General features: G+C 31.9%; 3 protein-coding genes across 3 annotated transcripts; all 3 read left to right on the plus strand.

Moving 5' to 3' along the window:
* Positions 1–522: 522 nt before the first annotated feature.
* Positions 523–1,239, plus strand: LOC146949596 (uncharacterized). Its single transcript, XM_085748540.1, has one exon. The coding sequence runs from the start codon at positions 523–525 to the stop codon at positions 1,237–1,239; it is 717 nt and encodes a 238-aa protein (XP_085604666.1).
* A 3,202-nt stretch (positions 1,240–4,441) lies between these two features.
* LOC146949597 (pollen-specific protein-like At4g18596) lies at positions 4,442–5,537 on the plus strand. Its single transcript, XM_085745555.1, has 2 exons — positions 4,442–4,709; positions 5,007–5,537. The coding sequence occupies exons 1-2, from the start codon at positions 4,508–4,510 to the stop codon at positions 5,327–5,329; spliced, it is 525 nt and encodes a 174-aa protein (XP_085601681.1). The 5' UTR covers positions 4,442–4,507; the 3' UTR covers positions 5,330–5,537.
* A 13,332-nt stretch (positions 5,538–18,869) lies between these two features.
* Positions 18,870–20,047, plus strand: LOC146949598 (pollen-specific protein-like At4g18596). Its single transcript, XM_085745556.1, has 2 exons — positions 18,870–19,180; positions 19,498–20,047. The coding sequence occupies exons 1-2, from the start codon at positions 18,985–18,987 to the stop codon at positions 19,818–19,820; spliced, it is 519 nt and encodes a 172-aa protein (XP_085601682.1). The 5' UTR covers positions 18,870–18,984; the 3' UTR covers positions 19,821–20,047.
* Positions 20,048–21,413: the final 1,366 nt, after the last annotated feature.

Genomic DNA, 21,413 nt, shown 5'->3' on the forward strand with positions numbered 1-21,413 from the left:
ACCACTCAATCTTTCTTTTTTTAACTCATAACTTCTTGCAACGAAAATAAATGGATGTTTGTGATTTAACTGGATACACTTTTCACGGAAGACTATCTCCACTCCTTTTATATGGGTTTGTTTTGATTTTTTACGTTGTTAGAGAAGCTAACCCTATTTGTACTTTTATTTTATTTTTAAAAAATACTTTATCATATTTTTGTAAAAAAATAATTATTAAAAAATAATAACATACATCAAAAACAATTTATGTTTTTATGAGTGAAAGCTAACTCGTGTGTGGCCCGAGTTCGAACCCTATGTTTTTCATTTCTAAAGTATTAATTTATCTCAAAATAAAAAATCAAAATAATATATAAATGACATAACATTTGTTCAATTTGCTACAAAATTGATTAGACGATTATCTACTTGTGATTGACATGCTTTTATTTTTATAAATAGACATAAAATATGCATTGTTTAATACTAATTTTCCCTTTCATATGTACATAGTATGGTTTTCCAATTCTAGAGCCACACATGACATCAAGTAGTAGTTTTGCATCTATAATGTTTGCCATTCTTGCAACTCTTGATGTGGAAGACCGTTCACGTTTTGTGGCTATTTTGTGGAGTATTTGGCGCGCCCGTAATGCATGCTTGTGGGAACAAAAATCTGTTAATGCTAAAGCATCTTGTGTTTTAGCTTTAGATACGGTTCAAGACTATATGTGGTGCAACCGTCTTAATACTGATGCGCAAATTGTTGATCGAACTTGGACTAAAACGCCGACAGAATGGATCAAATGCAATGTGGATTGTGCTCTTTTTGAAGCTGAAGGTCAATTTGGTGTCGGTATTTGTTTCCGTGATAACCTTGGACGTCTTCTCCAAGCTCACTCCATGACTTTTCCATATGTTGCAACAGCAGCCGAATGTGAAGCTACTGCTCTTCAACAAGCCATTCAAATTGCTCTTGACAAGGGCTTTAATCGAGTTGCTTTCGAAACTGATTGTCAGGTAGTTGCGAATGCTGTCCTCAACAACAATTTATATGTGAACGAACTTGGAAGTTTATTGTCTACTTGTAGGACTCTACTCTCATCTAATGCTAGTTATACTCTAGCTTTTATTAGGAGACAAGCTAATAGAGTCGCTCATAGTCTTGCTAGAGCGTCTATATTACATGCTAGTCCCAGTATTTTCTATCATCCACCTTATTGTATTCACTCTCTTATTATGGATGAAATGAAATGAGCTATCCTTTCCTCAAAAAAAAAAGTATGGTTTTCCAATAAAAAATAGATGATTGAATCTATTTTTATATTTTTGATTCTAGTATTACAATTGAAAAAAAAAACTTAAGTGTTTTTTTTAGAGAACCTTAGGTGCATTTATTAGTTTTTGTTTTTGTATAGTGATTAAAAAAAATTAGAAGCGGTAATTTTATAAATAATAGGGATACTAATGACTAAATTAGAGTTGTCTTAGATGAGATTTGAACTTTGTTATTTGAGGTTAAAAAGTCAAATTATATCCCTTAATATAATTATTAACTTAACTATATGTGATTTCTTTTAGGGTTAAATATGTTTTTGGTCCCTATAACTATGTCAAGTTTTCGTTTTAGTCCCTCAAAAACTTTCCTTCTTCACATTTGGTCCCTCTTTTAAAGTAAACTCATATGTAGATTTCATATTTTTGAATAAAACTTTCTAGAAAAATTCATAATATTATAAGAATCTCTCCAAAAAAAATTAGAATTTTTTAACAAAACATGAATTTAATATGAATTTGTATATTTTTTACGGTTAAAAATTCATATCTAATTTTTTTTAGAATATTTTACACATTTCTGAACAATTTCATTAAAAAAAATACAAAAATTAAATTAAAAATAGAGGTCAAAAGTAGTGATTGAAAATTTGATAGGGACTAAAAGTTAAAGGAAATTTTTAGAGGGACTAAAACGAAAAGTTGGTATATTTATAGGGACCAAAAACATATTTAACCCTTTCTTTTAATCTACTGTTGTCTTGAGTTTGTTATTGTTCTGGACCAGACCTCATGATTCAACGATCCAATAGTGACTCATCAAAAGCCTTACAACGACCCATCTATTTAAGATATGCAAACGATCACAACATTTTTCGAAGGTGCTCGCACAATACATTAAAGGCTCATCACGACACAATATCTTAATGACCCCATCAATCATCTTATCATCCAACGGTCATTACTGGCCTTCGATATCTATACAAGCATGACACCTCCGCCGCACACAAGTTACAAGATCATTTTATGCAAACTCATAAAGTTAAGGCTAAACTGTAAACACTTTTCACCCTCTCTTGAACAAATACTAACTTAAGTGTCGGAGCATGTGTCTGTTTTGCAGGTATTGTCGTCGCTCGCTCTAACCATCACCATGAAACTCATTGGAGCATCTTCTCCACTGTATCAGTCCTCAATCGCTCGAGTATCGTAACCGATTCATCCTTAAACTCTGTTCTCGAAAAGATCAGTTAAAATAACCATAAAAATTCTTATTTTAAGTTAAGAACCATGTGAAAAGCAGTTAAAATTTATATCACTTCAAATATACAAAATACTTTTTTCAGTAAAACATTTCCCGTGTTGGCACGGGTTTCAAACTAGTAGACAATACAAATTTGAAAGAGGTTCCGAAGATTAATAGGCAATACAAATAGGCAATAGTAATTAAAATAAATTATGTCCACAATAAAATAAGAAATGTCAAAGACAAGGGTGTACACATGTTTTATTCGTTTATTGTCTTATGTAAAGTTATGGTGTGGAGCAGACCAACTTCAAATACAGGGTTTTCCGTAAAAAAAACAAAAAATATAGGGTTTGAAAATTTTAGTCCGCCTTTTTTTAACTTCAAGGTACTGAGTTGTCTCGTGAATTTTTTTACCAATTTTTTTCATTGTTTAGCAGTGATTAATGTCTTGCGATTAACTTGTGAGGGGTAGGGTGAATTCTCTATTTTCAACTGATTTTTTTTTTTTCATACATAAGAGAATATCTAACCACTTGAACTTATCTATTGTTAGTGTCTAATCATTTTTTAAAATGTGTTAACCACTTGACGAGTTTGACTCGAGTTAACTCGGTCAAACTCGATAAACTCGTGTAAATTCGACCGAGTTTATGTCGAAAAAAAAATTAAGAAAAATTGCGCCGTTTTTTTGACCCATTTTATTTCAAAGCCCAATTCATTTAGAGAAAGAGGGAGGAAAAATAGTATGGGTAATAGGACTGATATTGGGTAAAAATATGGAACAAATGTTAATGGTGATGCTAGAAAAGTAAAATATAGTTTTTGCCAAAAAGTCATCTCTGGTGATTCTAGAAAAGTAAAATGATGTTATGGAACTTTAAAAAGATTGATCTTTTGAAGAAATTAACTATTTTATTTTTTGGATAGTTTTATTAACAACTTTAGGAACTTGTGAAACTTGCTTTTTTGGATGGTTAAGACTTAAGAGTCTTATGAAACTTATGATTTTGGAAGTTTATTTTGTATTTTGATATTTAGTTGAACATGATGTTTCATAAGACTCTTAAGTCTTAACCATCCAAAAAAGCAAGTTTCACAAGTTCCTAAAATTGTCAATAAAACTATCCAAAGGGTCATGCTAACTTGTGCCCTAAAGACACATGTTAAAGTTGTCAATAAAATTATCCAAAGGGTCATGTTAACTTGTGCCTTAAAGACACATGTTAAAGAACCCAAAAAGAGCAAATTTACATTGGAAAACATAATAGTTTGACTTTTAAGAAGTTGAATGCACGATTTTAAATACATATATTTCTATAATGAGTTCCTTAACATGTGCCCTTGAGGGCACAAGTTAATATTATATTAGTTTTTTTTTTGTGATGGCCGGGGTTTGAACCCCGGACCTTGCATATATTATGCATTGTCTATACTAACTGAGCTAAGCTCGCGAGGACATATTAGTTTACATATATATGTCATGTAAATAATAAATTTTAGCCTTAATTTTATTTCATTTTAATTTAAGGTAAACTCGTACGAGTTCTCGAGTCGAGTTTACCTAGGCAAAACGAGTTGAGGTAAACTATCAAGATGTAAAACCTTGGTTCCAATTTTGAACTTTTTAACTACACAAGCATTTTGTTTCTTTTTTCTAATTGAGATAAAAGAAATTAAAATAAATCATGTCCACAACAATAATAGTAATTATATTTATTTTTCCAAATAGGCAATTACAAATTGGAAAGAGGCTCCGAAGTTTTATCTCATTGATTTGTTAAGTCAAATAAACCAATGGTGAAAAATCAAAATATGAGCAAGTCTTTCTCATTCTAAATATAACAAACTCCATAATTAGTTAATTACCACACACAAACGATTGGACCAAGATTCTTGCACGCTCCTATATAAGACTTGGTAATATCCCATTGTTTTTCATCACAAGGGGAAATCAAAAAGCAGAACAATAAATCACCAAACAACAATAAATAAATAAATAAAATGGCAAGGTCATTTGCTGTCGTTGCTCTCATTGTTTCTGCTTTTTGCTTCTCATCTGTCTTGGCAGCTCGTGTTGCACCAAATGCTGTACCAACAACTAATGCAGCAGCAAATAAAGATGATTTTTTCATTGTTGTTGGCCAAATCTACTGTGATCCTTGCGGCTTCCAATTTGAGTCAAGGCTTAGCAAACCCCTAGCAGGTAATAACAACAATATTTTCTAGCCCATAATTTATCATCATATATATATATGTATATAATATATCATTATTCCTAGAAAAATGTTGAAATAAAGAGAGAAATTATAGATGAAAATGATAAAATTGATCAGCAAATTTAGCATCTCTAACATTTAGCGACGAAATTTGAGATGAATTTAATCTTTTTTTGTCTCTGAATTTCCGTCGTTATTTCAACTTTTTCCAGTTAACATTATGATTCTAGTAAATAAAAAAACTCAGATTCTCGACCGTCTAATCTTGATTAAATGATGTGCAGGTGTTAAGGTGACTTTAGAGTGCACAAAGGGAGACAACAATGTGACATTCGTGAAGGAGAGCACCACCGACGAAACTGGTACCTACAACATTGAATGTAAAGGTGATCACGAGGAAGAGGTTTGCAAGGTGAACGCCGTAAATGAAAAGGGAAATTGTAGAAAGATTATGGACAACGAATCCGACAGAATTGTCCTCACCAAGAACATGGGTGTTCCTTCCTTGGTTCGTTTTGTTAATGCCCTCGGATTCATGACCGAGACAGTTGATCCTCAATGTGGAAAGGTTATCACTGAGTTGGGTTTGGACAAGCTTGATGATTGATTAAACAATCATTCAACTATTCATTAAACCTAATCGAAAATTAAAATAAAAGCCACTCAATGTTGTGAACTTTATATTGGCACAATTGACCTGTATCTGTTTAAATTATTATTTCTCTGCAAAAATGTGTTGTTGGTTATTATGTGTAACTATACAAACTCATGTTTATTGAGTATTGAATGAGAATTTGGAGAGATTTGGTATTTTATGTCTTTGAGTGTTATTTTATTATTATTTCTAAAGAATTCTTCTATTATTCATTATTGACAATTGTGAACATTGACTAAATAACTAATTAATTACTTCCTCCAGTCGCTTATCAAAAAATAAATAAAATTTTAGCATCTTCGTTGGCAAGTTTATAAGGAATTGAAACTTGGTTTTATAACTATTTTTTAAGTGACTCACATAATGCAACATCACTCTTATGCAATTGAAGTGTATAGTTTGATCCAATAATAAAGGAATTAAACAACTATTGTGAAACTCACACTTTTAAAGTTTTTTTATATTTAAAAGTTTGAATTTAAAAAATAACTAACTTTTAGTTTGATGTTACGGTTAGGGTGTGAGCAGTAAGGACAAAACCGACTAAATTGAAAGTCCAAACCAAACCAAACCAAAAAAATATCTGACATTGTCTGGTTTGGTTTAAAACCGAACCGAACAAATCTAAACCGATCTAGTTTGATCGGTTCTCGGTTTTTCATTTCAAGATCCAAGAAACTGATGAATTGAACTGATGATAACTCCACTCTCTATTTTACTAATATTACTAGTGTATTGACCCAGTATTATCTGAGTTAGACATATAATTAAAGGTGACCTAAATTCTGTATGCATAGTATCTGCAGATATAATTCACCATGGGCCGGTACAAGAGAAATATCTTAATGGGTACACGCAAATAGAATGAAATAAACAATATGTTAAATACTCGTAAATCAATAAATGCATAGACGGAAGAAATTAATTGAATTTAGTAAAATTATTAACACATATAAAATAAAATAAACATATTTAAGTACCCGAACTCGTAGAAATCCATACCTGTTATTGAATTAGTAAAATTATACTATTGTCATATTACTTAAAAACTATATATTATACTATTGTCATATTACTTAACTAAAAATCTTCTCATCCTGAAATAAAATATAACTTGATTTCTATATTAATGATTTTTGTTTGATGGTAATTTTTTTTTTTGAGGGATTGATTGGTAATTAGTTGTTAAAGTGAAAGTGTGTGGTATAATATTTTTGTCTACATAAAATAGAAGAAATAAGTCTAAGAGGTGTCAGCTAAATGGTAAGAACTTGATTTCGTAACTTTAAGAGACGTTGTCCAAATCTCACTTGAAATAGTTGTAAAATGATCATTAGTGCCACAATTATTAATAATAAAATTAAAGGAATAAATACTACATAATTACAATTATTTTATAATAATGAACTTTTTTGTATAAAAATATCATTTTACCTTAATATCCACTATAGTACTCGTCTAACGAATATTCACACGAATGTGAGAACGATAAAAATATCAATTTCATCAAATAGAGAAAGTTAACTATCATGTATATATGTGGGCATCCATTATCATCCCTGGTAGTAGTAGTAGTAGTAATAATAATAATAATAATAATAATAATAATAATAATAATAATAATAATAATAATAATAATAATAATAATAATAATAATAATAATAATAACAATAACAATAATAATAATAATAATAATAATAATAATAATAATAATAATAATAATAATAATAATAATAATAATAATAATAATATAATAACAACAACAACCACTACTAGAAAAAGAAAAATTTGGGACGAAAATTAGTGAAGGAAAAAATAAAATCTCTCGCAAACTTCTTGGTCGCAAAATTTAGTGACGAAACTAGAGAGGGATTTCATGTTTTCCCTCACTAATTTTTGTTTTTTTAGTAGTGAACAACAACAACAACAACAATAATAATCCTCGGTGATACTTCCAATAAAATAAAATTACAAAGTTGGTCAGCTACCGTTTATTTATTTGGGTCTTCCTATTGGTGAAAATTTGTGTCGGTTATCTTCTTGGCATCCTCTGTTGGATAACATCCGTAAAAGGTTATCTGGATGGAAGAGTAAAGATCTTTCAATGAACGGTCGTCTTGATTTACTCAAATTTGTCTGTTCGTCTCTCCTTATTTATCTACTTTTCGTCTTTACGGCTCCCGCATGTATCATTTCTTTAATAGAATATCTTTTTAAATCTTTTTTTGAACGATAAAATCAAAGTAGATATGAATTATTTGTTGAGATGTTTATCCTAATGAGTTTTGTAAAAATAAAACATAGATGTTAATAAGAGAGTGAACATGGGCATAAACAACTGTCATTCATAATTGGATTACCTAAAAAAAGAAAAATTAATAAGAATGTAGTTCTATTGCATCAAACAGGCCTAATGTAAGATAAAAATACATGAACATCATAAACTTAGTTTTAGTAAATGTGAATCAAATATAAGGCTAACTTTTTATAGATTAAGAATGATGATTTTGACATTCAATAATTGATAGATTATTATTTAGAGACTTTCTAAAAAAGCATGATCAATTTTATGTTTGTTTATCGTAATAACAGTCATTTCTTTGAAGGAAAAAATTAATTTGTTTAAATACAATATAAAATGATTTTTTTTTTTAAACCAAAAGTAGGCAGCTAAGATACTGACCTACCAAAATATATTGATAGAAAGAAAGGAAGCAAAATAAAATGGAGGGGACCAAACCAAAACTCCATTAGAAATATTTAAATCTGAAAGAAGGCAAACCTAATTTGTTTTTTACAAAGTTAGTTCTAATAAAACTTGGTATTTCTTGCCAAACTGTTAGTTGTTGAAGAGATAAACCAAAATTAGCTAAAGTGTCTGCAACTTCATTCCCTTCCCTGTATATGTGAGTAACCATGGAATTCATTTGTTTCAGCTTTGTCTTCATATTGTTCCATCTGTTTCTAAGGGACCAAGGAATCCGACCCTCTTTATGAAAAGCTAAGACAACCAAGGAGGAGTCCGTTTCTAGCCAAATATTATGCCAATTGTTTTGATAAGCCAACTCTATAGCTCTTAAGGCACCACTGATTTCAGAAAGGTAAGAGTTAGAGTAACCAAGCGGTTCAGCAAAACAGCAAAGAAAATCTGCTTCATTGTTTCTAAAAATACCTCGACAACTTGAATTGCCTGGATTACCAATAGAAGCTCCATCAATATTGCACTTAATCCAAGAATGGAGAGGAGGACTCCAAATAACTTCTTTAATAGTAGGTGCCCTAGGATGATGGGTGGAAACATTGAAATACTTGATAATTGAAAAGTCCCGCATAGAATTAGAGGAAGCTTTGTTGGTTGCATTTCCAGCCAAAGAAGTGCTAGCAATAATCATTGAAATGGCAGACTTCCAGTTGAATATAAAATGAATTTATTGTTACAAAATTACCTTAATATTTTGATCCTTATTTTATCCCCCCTCTGAAAAGATATATTTTTTAAAAATCCATCCTTACTATATTTTCATTTGAAATTGTTTTCAGATTCTTTTTGGACATCCTCTTTTTTTTCCAAAAAAAAACCTATAACAAATAGATATAATATTTTTAAAGTGTTTTTTTCAAAGTTATAACAAATAGATAAAATATTTTGCCATTCAATAATTTAGAGATTTTTTTGTTTATATATATTGTGTTTGTTTATCATAATAAAATCCTTTTTTTATAAATAATTTAGTTCGTTTAATACAACTATTTAAAAAAAATTTGTGTTACAGAATCAATTCAATCTTCTGACCATTATTTTGTCGCTCCTCTAGATAGGATTTTTTGTTATAAAAGACACAAAATGATAAAAATATGTTGATGTGTCAAATAATTATGATAAGAAAAAATTATGTTTTTGTTGGCCATTAACTTTCATAAATAGATAGCAAATGATAGACTATTGCTTGATATTATTGATGATTAGAAAACTTTAAAATATAATGTGTAGTTTGTTGAGCTATTTATGCTACATAAATATTAAAAATATATTAACAAGGTAAATAAAACATTTAGTTGATAAGATCAAAGTAATATATGAAGTTTGTTGAGATATTTATGTCAAATAAAATATATTTTTTAGAAAACAGAAAAAATAATAAAAATATTAAGAATAAACGTGGAAGTGACATGTTGCATTAAAAAGCTTACTACACACACACACACACACACACACACACACACACACACACACAACTAAAAAAATATATATACACACACACTATTGATTGATCTCTCCTCACACATACTTATGATTAGGCCCAAAGTTAAAGTTCATCGTAAGATACTCCTTAATTCATTCACTTTCTCTCATCATCATTTCATCTCATCACTAAGGCTCTATTTCATATCTACTAAAAGAGAAACCATAGTCGTCAACCACACCTAACCCATTGTTCCTCTCCACCGTTGAGATCATTCATCTCTTGGTTAGTTTTATCATGTTTATGCCTTCAAACATTTGAAAACACATTGTTTTATCCATTGATTTATACTCAATATATGCCAATGTTTTCTATGAAATATGAAATACAAAGATCTATGAAATATCTTAGTATGATGTATGCCTGAAATACAAATCTGTGAAAATGTGATTTTTTTTTAATTGTATTTTCAAACAAACCGATCAACCGAACCGATTCAAATTGAAATCGATTAGGCTATCCCTATCTCTTAATATAAGACTTCTTTGTAATCTATAGATAATAATAAAGCAAGCTTAGTATTATGGCAAGTGTGACATTTGTCACCTAATTAGAGTGTTTGTCATTTCTAATCTTTCTATTATTAGTAAGCTTTCATATATTTATTTCTTTAATTTTTTTACCTTAATTGTGATTAATTAATTTATTTTTAAAAAATTGTTTGGGACCATTTTTTATTCAAAAAAAAATTGTTTGGAACTTAGAATGGCTATTATTCTACGTGTGTATTCAATTTCTTTGGCCTCATCAAGAATGTTCAACTCTCCTAATCACCCATTCCATCCTTTCGTCTGTTTTCTTATGCGAGCTAACCTTGGAACTCTAATTTCTAGGGACTCCAATTCCTGCCTATTATTACAGTTTACTTTCATCTCTGTTATTAGAGATAACTTGAGCAGCAAGTTATCCATTAGAGTAGTGTTCTTCTAGTTGCTAGCTTACATTGCTTAGCATACAACACACTACTTGTATAAATAACATTGTATTAATCTCATTCCAATTAATGAAAACAAGAGATTCATTCATTTTCTCTCTATTGATAATATGGTATCAGATTTTCTCTCTCATGAGAGAGAAGTTACGATCCTAACCGTTTTCTGTTACGGTCGCTTCCGCTCCAATCTTCATCTTCAACCACTGTTTTCTCTTCGTTTTTCCTCCATTGTTGCTCACTGAAGCTTTTCTTTTAGCTTCTTTGTTCTTTTTTTGCATCAATCGGTGACTTTTTCTTCATTTCTATCTCTTCGTTCTTCTCTTTGATTTCTGCGTTTTTTACGCGTTGATTTCTTTCTGTTTCTTCAATTTGCATCATGCCTCCTCGTCAAGCACCTATCATCATCCAAGCTGCACCAAATCAACCAGATGTTGAATCAATTTTCTACGTTCATCCGAGCGAAGGTCCAAATTCTGTTACGATCATCCCGAAGCTCAATGGCTCAAATTACTTGGCTTGGAGTCGCTCAATGAAGCGAGCTTTGGGAGCGAAGAACAAACTTGCGTTCATCAATGGCGCTCTTCCACAACTTGATGCTCAGGATTTGAACAGAGCAGCATGGGAACGGTGCAATCATTTGATACACTCATGGATTATCAATTCAGTTTCTGAATCCATAGCTCAAACTATTGTTTTTCATGATTACGCTTCAGAAGTTTGGGAAGATCTGAAAGAGAGATTTTCCAAAGCTGATAGAATCAGGATTTCTACTCTTCGTTCTTCCATCAATAATCTCAAGCAAGGAGGAAAGAATGTTTCAGAATATTTCACTGAAATGCGTACACTTTGGGAAGAACTGAATTCACACAGGCCTCTTCCAAAGTGCTCCTGTCTTCATCAATGTCGTTGTGAATCTTCAACTCTTGCTCATGAATACAAAGTTGAAGATCAAATCATGCAGTTTCTTGTTGGTTTAAACGACCAATTTTCTGTTATCAAGACTCAAATCTTGCTTATGGATCCTCTTCCTACTCTGAATAAGGTGTATTCCTTGGTGATACAAGAAGAAAGTAATCATGCACCTATTCTTTCCCTTCCTTCTGATGAATCCAATGTTTTGGTTAATGCTACTGATTCAAAGAAATCTTATGGTCGTGGTAGAGGATCTTATGGTAATCAAAAGAATTCTTCTAGACATTGCACTTTCTGCAATCGTTCTAATCATACCATTGACACATGTTACCTCAAGCATGGATTCCTTAATGCTAATAAACCAGCAAATTCCAATACTTTCACTCATGGATCCACTAATAGTGTTACAGTTGAATCTGGAAATACAAGTAACACTAAGCATGGGAATGGTCATTCAAGTTTCAGTATTTCTCAAGACAGATATGAGCACCTTGTGAGCTTGCTTCAACAAGCAACTTTGTTGCCTCAGACTGTGTCTCCTTCTGCCTCTACTTCTAACCAAATCACTACTTCTCAGGCTATTCCCATTGCTCCTCATCAGTCAGGTATACAAAGTGTTTTCTCTTGTTCTTTTCATGTTAATTCCATACCTGTTTGGATCATAGATTCAGGAGCTAATGATCATATTTGTTTTTCTAAAACTCATTTCACTTCATTCTACAAAATCAAACCTGTTCTTGTTACTCTTCCTAATGGTAACTCCATTTATGTGCATTATGCTGGCAATGTCTATTTCACTCCTCATCTATATTTGACTCATGTCTTATATTCCCCTGAATTCAAAGTCAATTTGATTTCTGTGTCCAAAATGTGTGAATCTTTGTCATGTAGTGTCAATTTTGTTTCTAATCAATGTGTGATACAGGATGTGACATCACAGAGGATGATTGGTTTGGGTGAAAAATCAGATGGACTCTACAAATTGTCCCTGCAATATGTTACTCAGAAGTTGCAACTTCAAAATAGTTTTAAGTCTTTACCAAATAAAGTGGCACAGAGTGCTTGTAATATTTCTGATTCTAGTTTTTCTAAGTCTCCAACTGTATTTGATAGTTCTAGAATTCCTAAATCTGCACTATGACACTTCAGGCTTGGTCATTTGTCTAACCAAAGATTATCTTCTATGAGTAATTTGTATCCATCTATCATTGTTGATAATAAAGCTGCATGTGACATTTGTCATTTTGCAAGACATAAGAAATTGCCTTTTCCTCATAGTTCTTCTCATGCTACTAGTAAATTTCAATTACTTCATTTTGATATTTGGGGACCTCTTGCTATTAACTCTATTCATGGTCACAAATATTTCCTTACCATTGTTGATGATCACACTAGATTCTTGTGGATCATATTACTTAAAACTAAAGTTGAAGTACCCCCTCCATATTAAAACTTTCATTGCCATGATTGAAAACCAATTTCATACAACACCCAAAATCATCATAACTGACAATGGTTCTGAGTTTCTTCTTCATGATTATTATGCCTCCAAAGGTATCTCGCATCAAAGGTCTTGTGTTGAAACCCCCCAACAAAATGGGAGAGTGGAAAGAAAGCATTAACACATCTTAAACATAGGCAGAGCTCTATTGTACCAATCCAAATTACCTTTGTCTTTCTGGTCATATGCTTTCTTATATGTTGTCTTCTTAATCAATAGAGTTCCCACACTTGTCCTTCAAAATCATTCTCCTTACCATTTACTCTATGACAATGCACCAGATGTCACTACTTTTAAGGTTTTTGGTTGCCTTTGCTATGCCTCATCTGTCCAAAGTCACAGAACCAAACTTGACCCAAGAGCCAGAAAGTCTGTTTTCTTAGGGTACAAGTTAGGTTTCAAAGGTTATGTTTTATATGATCTTCATACCAGAGAGATCTTTATTTCCAGACATGTTGTTTTTCATGAATGTGTCTTACCATATAAGTCAAATTCATCATCTCAAAGTCATGATTGGGAGTATTTCATATCTTTTCCATCTTCTTCAGATACTCCTTCTGATATAGATACTTCTTCTCCTTCACCTATCACTGACATTGTTCCCTCTTCTTCATCTTTCACTCCTACCATCACTCAACCCACTAATGACATTTCTCCTTCTCTCCCAATTAGAAAATCCTCCAGAAATAAAACCACTCCTTCCTAATAAATCATCTGCATCTGTTAATACTTATCATAATATTTCTAACCCTCATTCTCATTTCATTTTGTCTCTTCATGCTCACACTGAACCTAAATTCTATGATGAGGCAAACAAGTTTGAATGTTGGAGGCAAGTTATGCAAGTAGAGCTCACTGCACTTGAAAATACTGGAACTTGGAAAATCATTGATTTACCCCCCAATGTTAAACCTATAGGATGCAGATGGATTTACAAAATTAAGCATCATGCAGATGGCACTATTGAGAGATACAAAACTAGATTGGTTGCTAAGGGTTATAATCAGGTTGAGGGATTGGACTATTTTGATACTTACTCACCTGTAGCCAAGCATACCACCATCAGATTAGTGCTGGCACTTGCTTCATTAAACAATTGGCATCTTCATCAACTTGATGTTAATAATGCCTTCTTACATGGAGATCTTCAAGAAGATGTCTACAATGATATTCCTCCAGGTGTTTCCATCAATAAGCCAAATCAGTGCTGCAAGTTGCTCAAATCATTATATGGCCTAAAGCAAGCCAGTAGGAAATGGTATGAGAAACTGGCCTCTTTGTTACTTGCTCATGGTTATACACAAGCTTCAGCAGATCATTCTCTCTTCATCAAACAAAGTGTCCATCGGTTCACTGCCCTTTTGGTATATGTAGATGATATTATACTGGCTGGTAACTCCTTGGCTGAATTCACTTTCATTAAGAACATTCTTCACAGTTCTTTCAAAATCAAAGATTTGGGTCAACTCAAATATTTTTTGGGTTTGGAAGTTGCTCATTCAAAACTAGGTATTTCTTTATGTCAAAGAAAATACTGCTTGGATCTGTTGTCTGATTCAGGTTTCTTGGATTCTCAACCTGTGGCCACCCCTTCAGATCCATCCATCAAATTATATAATGATGCATCACCTCCATTGATAGACATTCCTGCTTACAGAAGACTTGTTGGCAGATTATTGTATTTGAATGCAACTAGACCAATTACACAGCAGTTAAGCCAGTTCTTATCAAAGCCAACTCAAACACACTACAATGCAACTTTAAGGGTACTCAAATATCTCAAAACATGTCCTGGCAAAGGTCTTTATTTTCCCAGATCTTCACTTCCCTACATTCAAGGATATTCAGATGCTGACTGGGCAGGTTGCAGAGACACTAGAAGATCCATTTCTGGACAATGTTTCTTTCTTGGGGATTCCTTGATCTCATGGAGGACTAAGAAACAACTCACTATTTATAGATCCTCTTCTGAGGCTGAATATAGGGCACTTGGAGCAACCACTTGTGAATTGCAATGGCTTTTATATCTGCTAAAGGATTTGCAAGTTACATGCACAAGAGTTCCTGTTTTCTATTGTGACAATCAAAGTGCACTTCATATATCAGCCAATCCAGTGTTTCATGAGAGAACCAAGCATTTAGAGATTGACTGCCACATTGTTAGAGAAAAGCTTGCAGCAGGAATCATGAAGCTTCTTCCAATTTCCTCACAAAATCAATTGGCAGATTTCTTTACTAAATCTCTTCTTCCTCAACCATTCAACTCTCTATTGTTCAAGTTGGGTTTAGTTGACATATACAAACCTCCAACTTGAGGGGGACTATTACAGTTTACTTTCATCTCTGTTATTAGAGATAACTTGAGCAGCAAGTTATCCATTAGAGTAGTGTTCTTCTAGTTGCTAGCTTACATTACTTAGCATACAGCACACTACTTGTATAAATAACATTGTATTGATCTCATTCCAATTAATGAAAACAAGAGATTCATTCATTTTCTCTCTATTGATAATACCTATCGCATTTTCATTCCCCCAATATATTTTGCCACATCATGCTTCACTCCCACATCAACATCAACTGGCGTATTCTTTTTTCTTCGAGGAACTCCAATATTAGTTACTCTAGCATGTAAATTAATCTTGGAACAAGATAGTACCTCCAATGGCTATTGTGCTTTCCAATATTTTCAAATCATCTTTTTATTTTTCTTTTCTTCTTCCCCTTTCTATTTCTATTTCTATTTGTCTCTTTAATTAGTTAATCTTGGTCTTCTTTTTGTGACTAACTCTTTTTTCACTTTCTTACTTCTCTGTTGCAGATTTGTGCCCATGCAAGTTTGTCTCACTAAAAGAAAATTGCGAGCAGGGACGGACGAGGAGATAGATAGATCTACAAAGCTAGACTAGATTCATTTGGGTTTCTTATTTTTTTTTATTAGACTTTGTTATTGTTGGTGTTGGATATTAGTGCAAGTTTTCTTTATTGTATAGATATTGTTACTATTTTGACAAATTATGTTGTGAACATAATGGTTGGCAAGATAAATAAACAATTTAAAGTGCTGAGAGTGAGAAAGCTATAGTGCTCTATAATGCCAATGTGACACTTCAAGAATTGACAAAGAAACTCAACAATGTGATATAATCAAAACAATCTGCAATGGAAGCAAGTGAGCCTCTGAAGAATCAAGTGAGGCTCTACGTACGGTTCTTTTCTATTGTCTTTTACCAATAAGAGAACCACTAAACACAAACCAACTTACAAAAAGATGATTTTGTCCTATTTATACGTATGGTTCTTGGCTCTACGTAAGGTTCTTGGCTATTCTTATGATGAAGGAAGGCTGGTTATATACTTTTGCTGTAGTTTCCATGATTGCTCTCCATTACTATCTTCATCACTTTTTGTTGTTTGCTCTCAAACTGCCACATTTTGTTTTGCATGTGTTATCTCTAGGAAAATACCAAAAGAATCTCTATTAGGTTTTGGGACAATAATATTAGCTCTAAGACAAGTTTTATTTTTGGACTTAATTTGTTCTTTGTTTTTCCAATTTATATTTCTTTTTTCTTTTCTTTAGTTGATTGCTATATTTAATAATCTTTGATCATGTCTAAAAAACTAGGTTTTTATAATTTTCTGTAGGTATGCATGTTTTCCCTTCTATGTCAGTTTTAGTGATAATTCTTTGGAGGTGACTCCTTTTATATCTTCCCATATTTCTATTTTTTTTCTTTGTAGAATTAATGTTTAATCAGGTTAGTGTATGTTACTTGATGTCACAACTTTATTAAAATGAGCTAATCTTTATGAGTTGTTTAAGTGAGAAAGATTTGTAGCAGAGGATGATCTTGCATTTTTCAAAATAGATAGGATTTGGCTATCTATTGATATGAACCTACTATTGTAACATATGTCTCAAAGTTGTCCGTCATATTTGTTTTTTAAATACAAAGGTGCCGTTCATTTTATTATTTTTTATAGAGGAAAATCAGGTTCAAAGCTATGGTAAAAATCAGTAGTCTAACGTGATTTTTTTTTTTTTGAGGTACCATTTTTTTGTTGTTGAAATGAGGTGCCAATTTTATGTGTTGTCTAATATTGGGTAGTAGTGTTAATTGTTAAACCATTGGCGGCTTTAACAACATGACGTTCGATCTTTTAAACTGTTGTTATTATTCTTAATATTAGGCACATATTGTGCTATGAGTATTAGAATGAATTTTGAAAATCTTCTTATTTTTGTGTGTGTATAGTATACTCATTTATGTCATATTTAAAGAAATTCAAGATAGGGAGTGTTAAGTAATTTACTTTTTAATTGCATTCAAAAACAATTTTCCCATGCCTAGCACGGGTATACACACTAGTAAAGAAAAGTATAAGACTTCTTTTCCACCAAAAGAAAAAAGTATAAGACTTCTTTATCAAATTCATCCATATTATTATAAAAAAATATGGTTATATTATATTAGTAGATAAAATAATGATTTTTTAAAATTTGTATTAATTTCCCAAAACCACCTATAATCGTTCATATTATTATTAAACTACTTTTTCTCGGTTGTTTGGTAAATCTGGAATTTTATTTCGGATCATTGTGCATCTTCTTTTACTTGGGTTTCTCATATCTTGTGTTTGTTGTTTCCTTAACGATGCTAGCTGGAAGTTGTGCCGTCGTGGTTTCACTCATATGGTTATGTTGCAAGATGGTAGCTGTTCACATCTCTAGTGACTAGTGTTGCTTGGTTGTTGTTTTAGTGTCCGTCTGTCACAGTGCCGGTGGGCGGTGATTGATCGTTTCTTTAGAATCGTAGGTTTAGATCTTTCGATTGAAGAGTTTGGGGGTGGTTCGTAAATCCATTTCGATCCTTCATGATTGAATTTGGATAGAGTGGCTGAAATGACATTTATTTTGATGTTTTCATAGTGAGTTGTTGGTGTTTGGACTTGTTATTGTGTTGGTCGTCGAGTTCAAACATCATTATCAAATATCCAACTTGGTAACGTAGATGATTGCTCTAGATTAGGATTTGTGGCTACTTTACATTATAGGGTTGTTCTGTATCACGCTTTTGGGTTGTTGTTTGTATTAATTACGTTGTGTTAGGTTTTTTTTTTTTTTTAGGGAATTGCGTTAGGTTTTGTGTCTTCCAAAGTCATTCAATTCCTAAGATCAATTCATGTGATTGCAAGATGCTAGGAACCTAGAGATAGGAAATTGAGGGTTATGATACATGAATTAACGTTCCAATATTGCTTCCGCGGTTATTCAATCACGTTAAGAGATTAATAGGGTTATAACTTAGGAAAGGGCTTTGATGCGAGAGATTGATCAAAGTCACTTAGTTAATTTATCGTAAAAACTGAGTAGTAATTGAGAATAGAGAGAGGTAGACTTTTTCATATAAAGCAATAGTGGATTCACCGACTTAACCATTCATCTCGACATAATTTTCTTTCAAACTCTTTCAACTTTAATCAACTCTGATTAAAACAAACTTTTTCTGCCTAGGGCAACCAAATATAAATTTTACACATCCTAACGTATAACGTACTTGTTATAATTGAAACTAACACAGTCCTTGTGGATCGATATTTATTACTACTTCGATAGTTTTTGGTACACTTGCCAGATATTTATCAAGTTTTTGCTTTGTACTTTTTAGTATTATTTAAATCTACATAGGGTGATGTAGCTTCTTTTACACCCATTTTCACTACATTTTAGCAATATATATCTATATATAGACACACAAAGGTGATGAAATAAACTATAATGCTAATTCCATACAAGGGCTAAATTTTTTGTGACCCTTGATTCAATTAGAGGTCATTAAGAAACCGAGCAAGTCTTTCTCATTCCAAATATAGCAAACTCCAAACGATTGGATCAAGGCTCTTGCATGCTCCTATATAAAGACTTGGTAGTATCATATTGTTTTTCATCACAAGGGGAAATAAAAAAGCAGAACAATAAAATACCATCAACAAACAACAATAAATAAATAAAATGGCAAGGTCATTTTCTGTCGTTGCTCTCATTGTCTCTGCTTTTTGCTTCTCATCTGTCTTGGCTGCTCGTGTTGCACCAAATGTTGCACCAAATGCTGCAGCAAATGGTGATGATTTTTTCATTGTTGTGGGACAGATCTATTGTGATCCATGCGGGTTCCAATTTCAGTCAAGGCTCAGCAAACCCCTAGAAGGTAATAACAACAATATTATCATACAACTTATATCTTCTAGCCCAGAAATTATCATCATATGTATTATGTATATAATATTAATATATTATTAATGCTAGAAAAATGTTGAAATGAATATTGAAATTAGAGATGGAAAAGATGAAATTGATTACCAAAATTGGCATCTCTAACATTTAGCCACGAAATTTGAGATGAGTTTAATACTTTTTGTTGCTGGGTTTTCATCGTTATTTCAACTTTCACCATGTCACATTATGATTTTAGTTAATAAAAAACTCAGATTCTTGACGGTCTAATCTTGATCAAATGATGTGCAGGTGTTAAAGTAACATTAGAGTGCAGAAAGGGAGACAAAAATGTGACATTCGTGAAGGAGAGCACCACCGACAAAGAAGGTGTCTACAACATTGAATGTAAAGGTGATCACGAGGAAGAGGTTTGCAAGGTGAAGGCCGAAAATGGAAAGGGTACATGTACAAAGATTATGGACAACGAATCCGACAGCATTGTCCTAACCAAGAACATGGGTGTCCCTTCCTTGATTCGTTTTGTCAATCCCCTTGGGTTCATGACTCAGACAATTGATGCCCAATGTGGAAAGGTTGTTACTGAGTTGGGTTTGGACAAGCTTGATGATTAAACAATCATTCAACTTATTCATTCATCCTTATCATTAATGCACAATTGATTTGTAACTGTTTGAACCATTATTTCTCTCCAAAAATGTGTTGTTAGTTATCATGTGTAACTATAAAAACTCATGTTCATTGAGTATTGAATGAGAATTTGGGAGAGATTTGGTAATTTATATCTTTGAACATTATTGTATTATTATTTACTAAAGAATTCTTCTATTATCCCCGTGAACTTAACTCAGTTGGTAGGGATATTTCATATTATATGAAGGGTCGGAGTTCGAACCTCGGACACCCCACTTCATATTTAATTGTGTGGGCTCTAGCCATTAGACTATTTGACCAAAAAAAAAAGAATTCTTCTATTATTCGGTATTGACAATTGGGAGGGTTGACCAAATAACTACTAATTAATTACTCCTCAAGTCACTTATCAAAAAATAAATAAGGATCCTCTGATCATATTTATAAGAGCATCTTTGATGACAAACTTATAAGGAATTCAAACTGGGTTACGTAACCTATCATGTAACTTATACAATGTACCATTAAACTTTTTCAACTCAAGTATATTTTGCTCCAACATTAATAGAAAACGAATTAAGGAATCAGATTTGAGAGAACTTGAACCTAATTTCTAAAATCCTTAATTTCTAAAATAACCATCTTCATTCTCCTTCTTCCTTTCATGTCTCCTTTACATTGTTACCATCAATACTTTGCTCTCAAACAAAATCAAAGTAAAATTGATGAGTGCTTATAACAAACTTTTTCCATATGCTTGATGTAGCTTTTGTACTCCATTGGTGCATAAAATTCATCCAATTTTTTTGTGATGCTTTAGCTGGTAGAAACAATACAAGCTAAAAAAGAAGTGATAGATTAGAATGTGAATAATAGACTTGTTGAGATAAATAAATATGTAACACTGTCCAATTGCTAGTACACTTAAACAACACAAAGAAATGAAAATGAGTGAGGACACCACCATATTGTGTTTCGTTGAAATATTTCAAAATAGCCGAACGAAATCTGTGGACTAATAAATATGCCTGTAACAAACATACCTGCATAGAAGAGGGGGATTTTATAAATTAGGGATTTTAGAAATTAAGGTTCATTCTCCAAATCTAATTCCATTTTATAATTTAATTCATTTTCATTTTTTTAATTATTAATCAATTAGTTTTTATTATGTATATATTTAAATATTGCTATTAATGACATAGAAAATAAATAACAACACATAGATGTCACTTTATTATGAAGGTGACAAATCACCAACAAAAAAAATGACGAGGGACTAAAAAAACCCAAAAAATGTAAAATATGGGGACCAAAACAGTGGTTTTAAAAATAAGGTGATTAAAATTTTGATTACGTTTTTTTTTTACAAGAAATTTTGATTACGTTAAAATAGGGGGGACCGAAATTGCATTTAAACCTAAATAAAATAATACATTTTTTTTTAAATAAAATAATAATACATTTTTTTATCAAGTTCTTGTTCTTGCACTCTTTTCATCCATTAATATATAGTTAGTGTTATACTAACGAGTATTTTAAAGACATTGTTTAAGAAATTTGTATACTATCAA

Source organism: Medicago sativa, chromosome 2, assembly GCF_051527215.1.
Source record: "Medicago sativa cultivar Bolivia chromosome 2, Bolivia_mono, whole genome shotgun sequence".
Classification (NCBI taxonomy): Eukaryota; Viridiplantae; Streptophyta; class Magnoliopsida; order Fabales; family Fabaceae; genus Medicago; species Medicago sativa.

Bases quoted from the DNA above. Each gene is read 5' to 3' on its own strand.
- LOC146949596 (XM_085748540.1), top strand. From the start codon at position 523: ATGACATCAAGTAGTAGTTTTGCATCTATAATGTTTGCCATTCTTGCA.
- LOC146949597 (XM_085745555.1), top strand. From the start codon at position 4,508: ATGGCAAGGTCATTTGCTGTCGTTGCTCTCATTGTTTCTGCTTTTTGC. The intron at 4,710-5,006 runs GTAATAACAACA...AATGATGTGCAG, and splicing joins GCTTAGCAAACCCCTAGCAG to GTGTTAAGGTGACTTTAGAG.
- LOC146949598 (XM_085745556.1), top strand. From the start codon at position 18,985: ATGGCAAGGTCATTTTCTGTCGTTGCTCTCATTGTCTCTGCTTTTTGC. The intron at 19,181-19,497 runs GTAATAACAACA...AATGATGTGCAG, and splicing joins GCTCAGCAAACCCCTAGAAG to GTGTTAAAGTAACATTAGAG.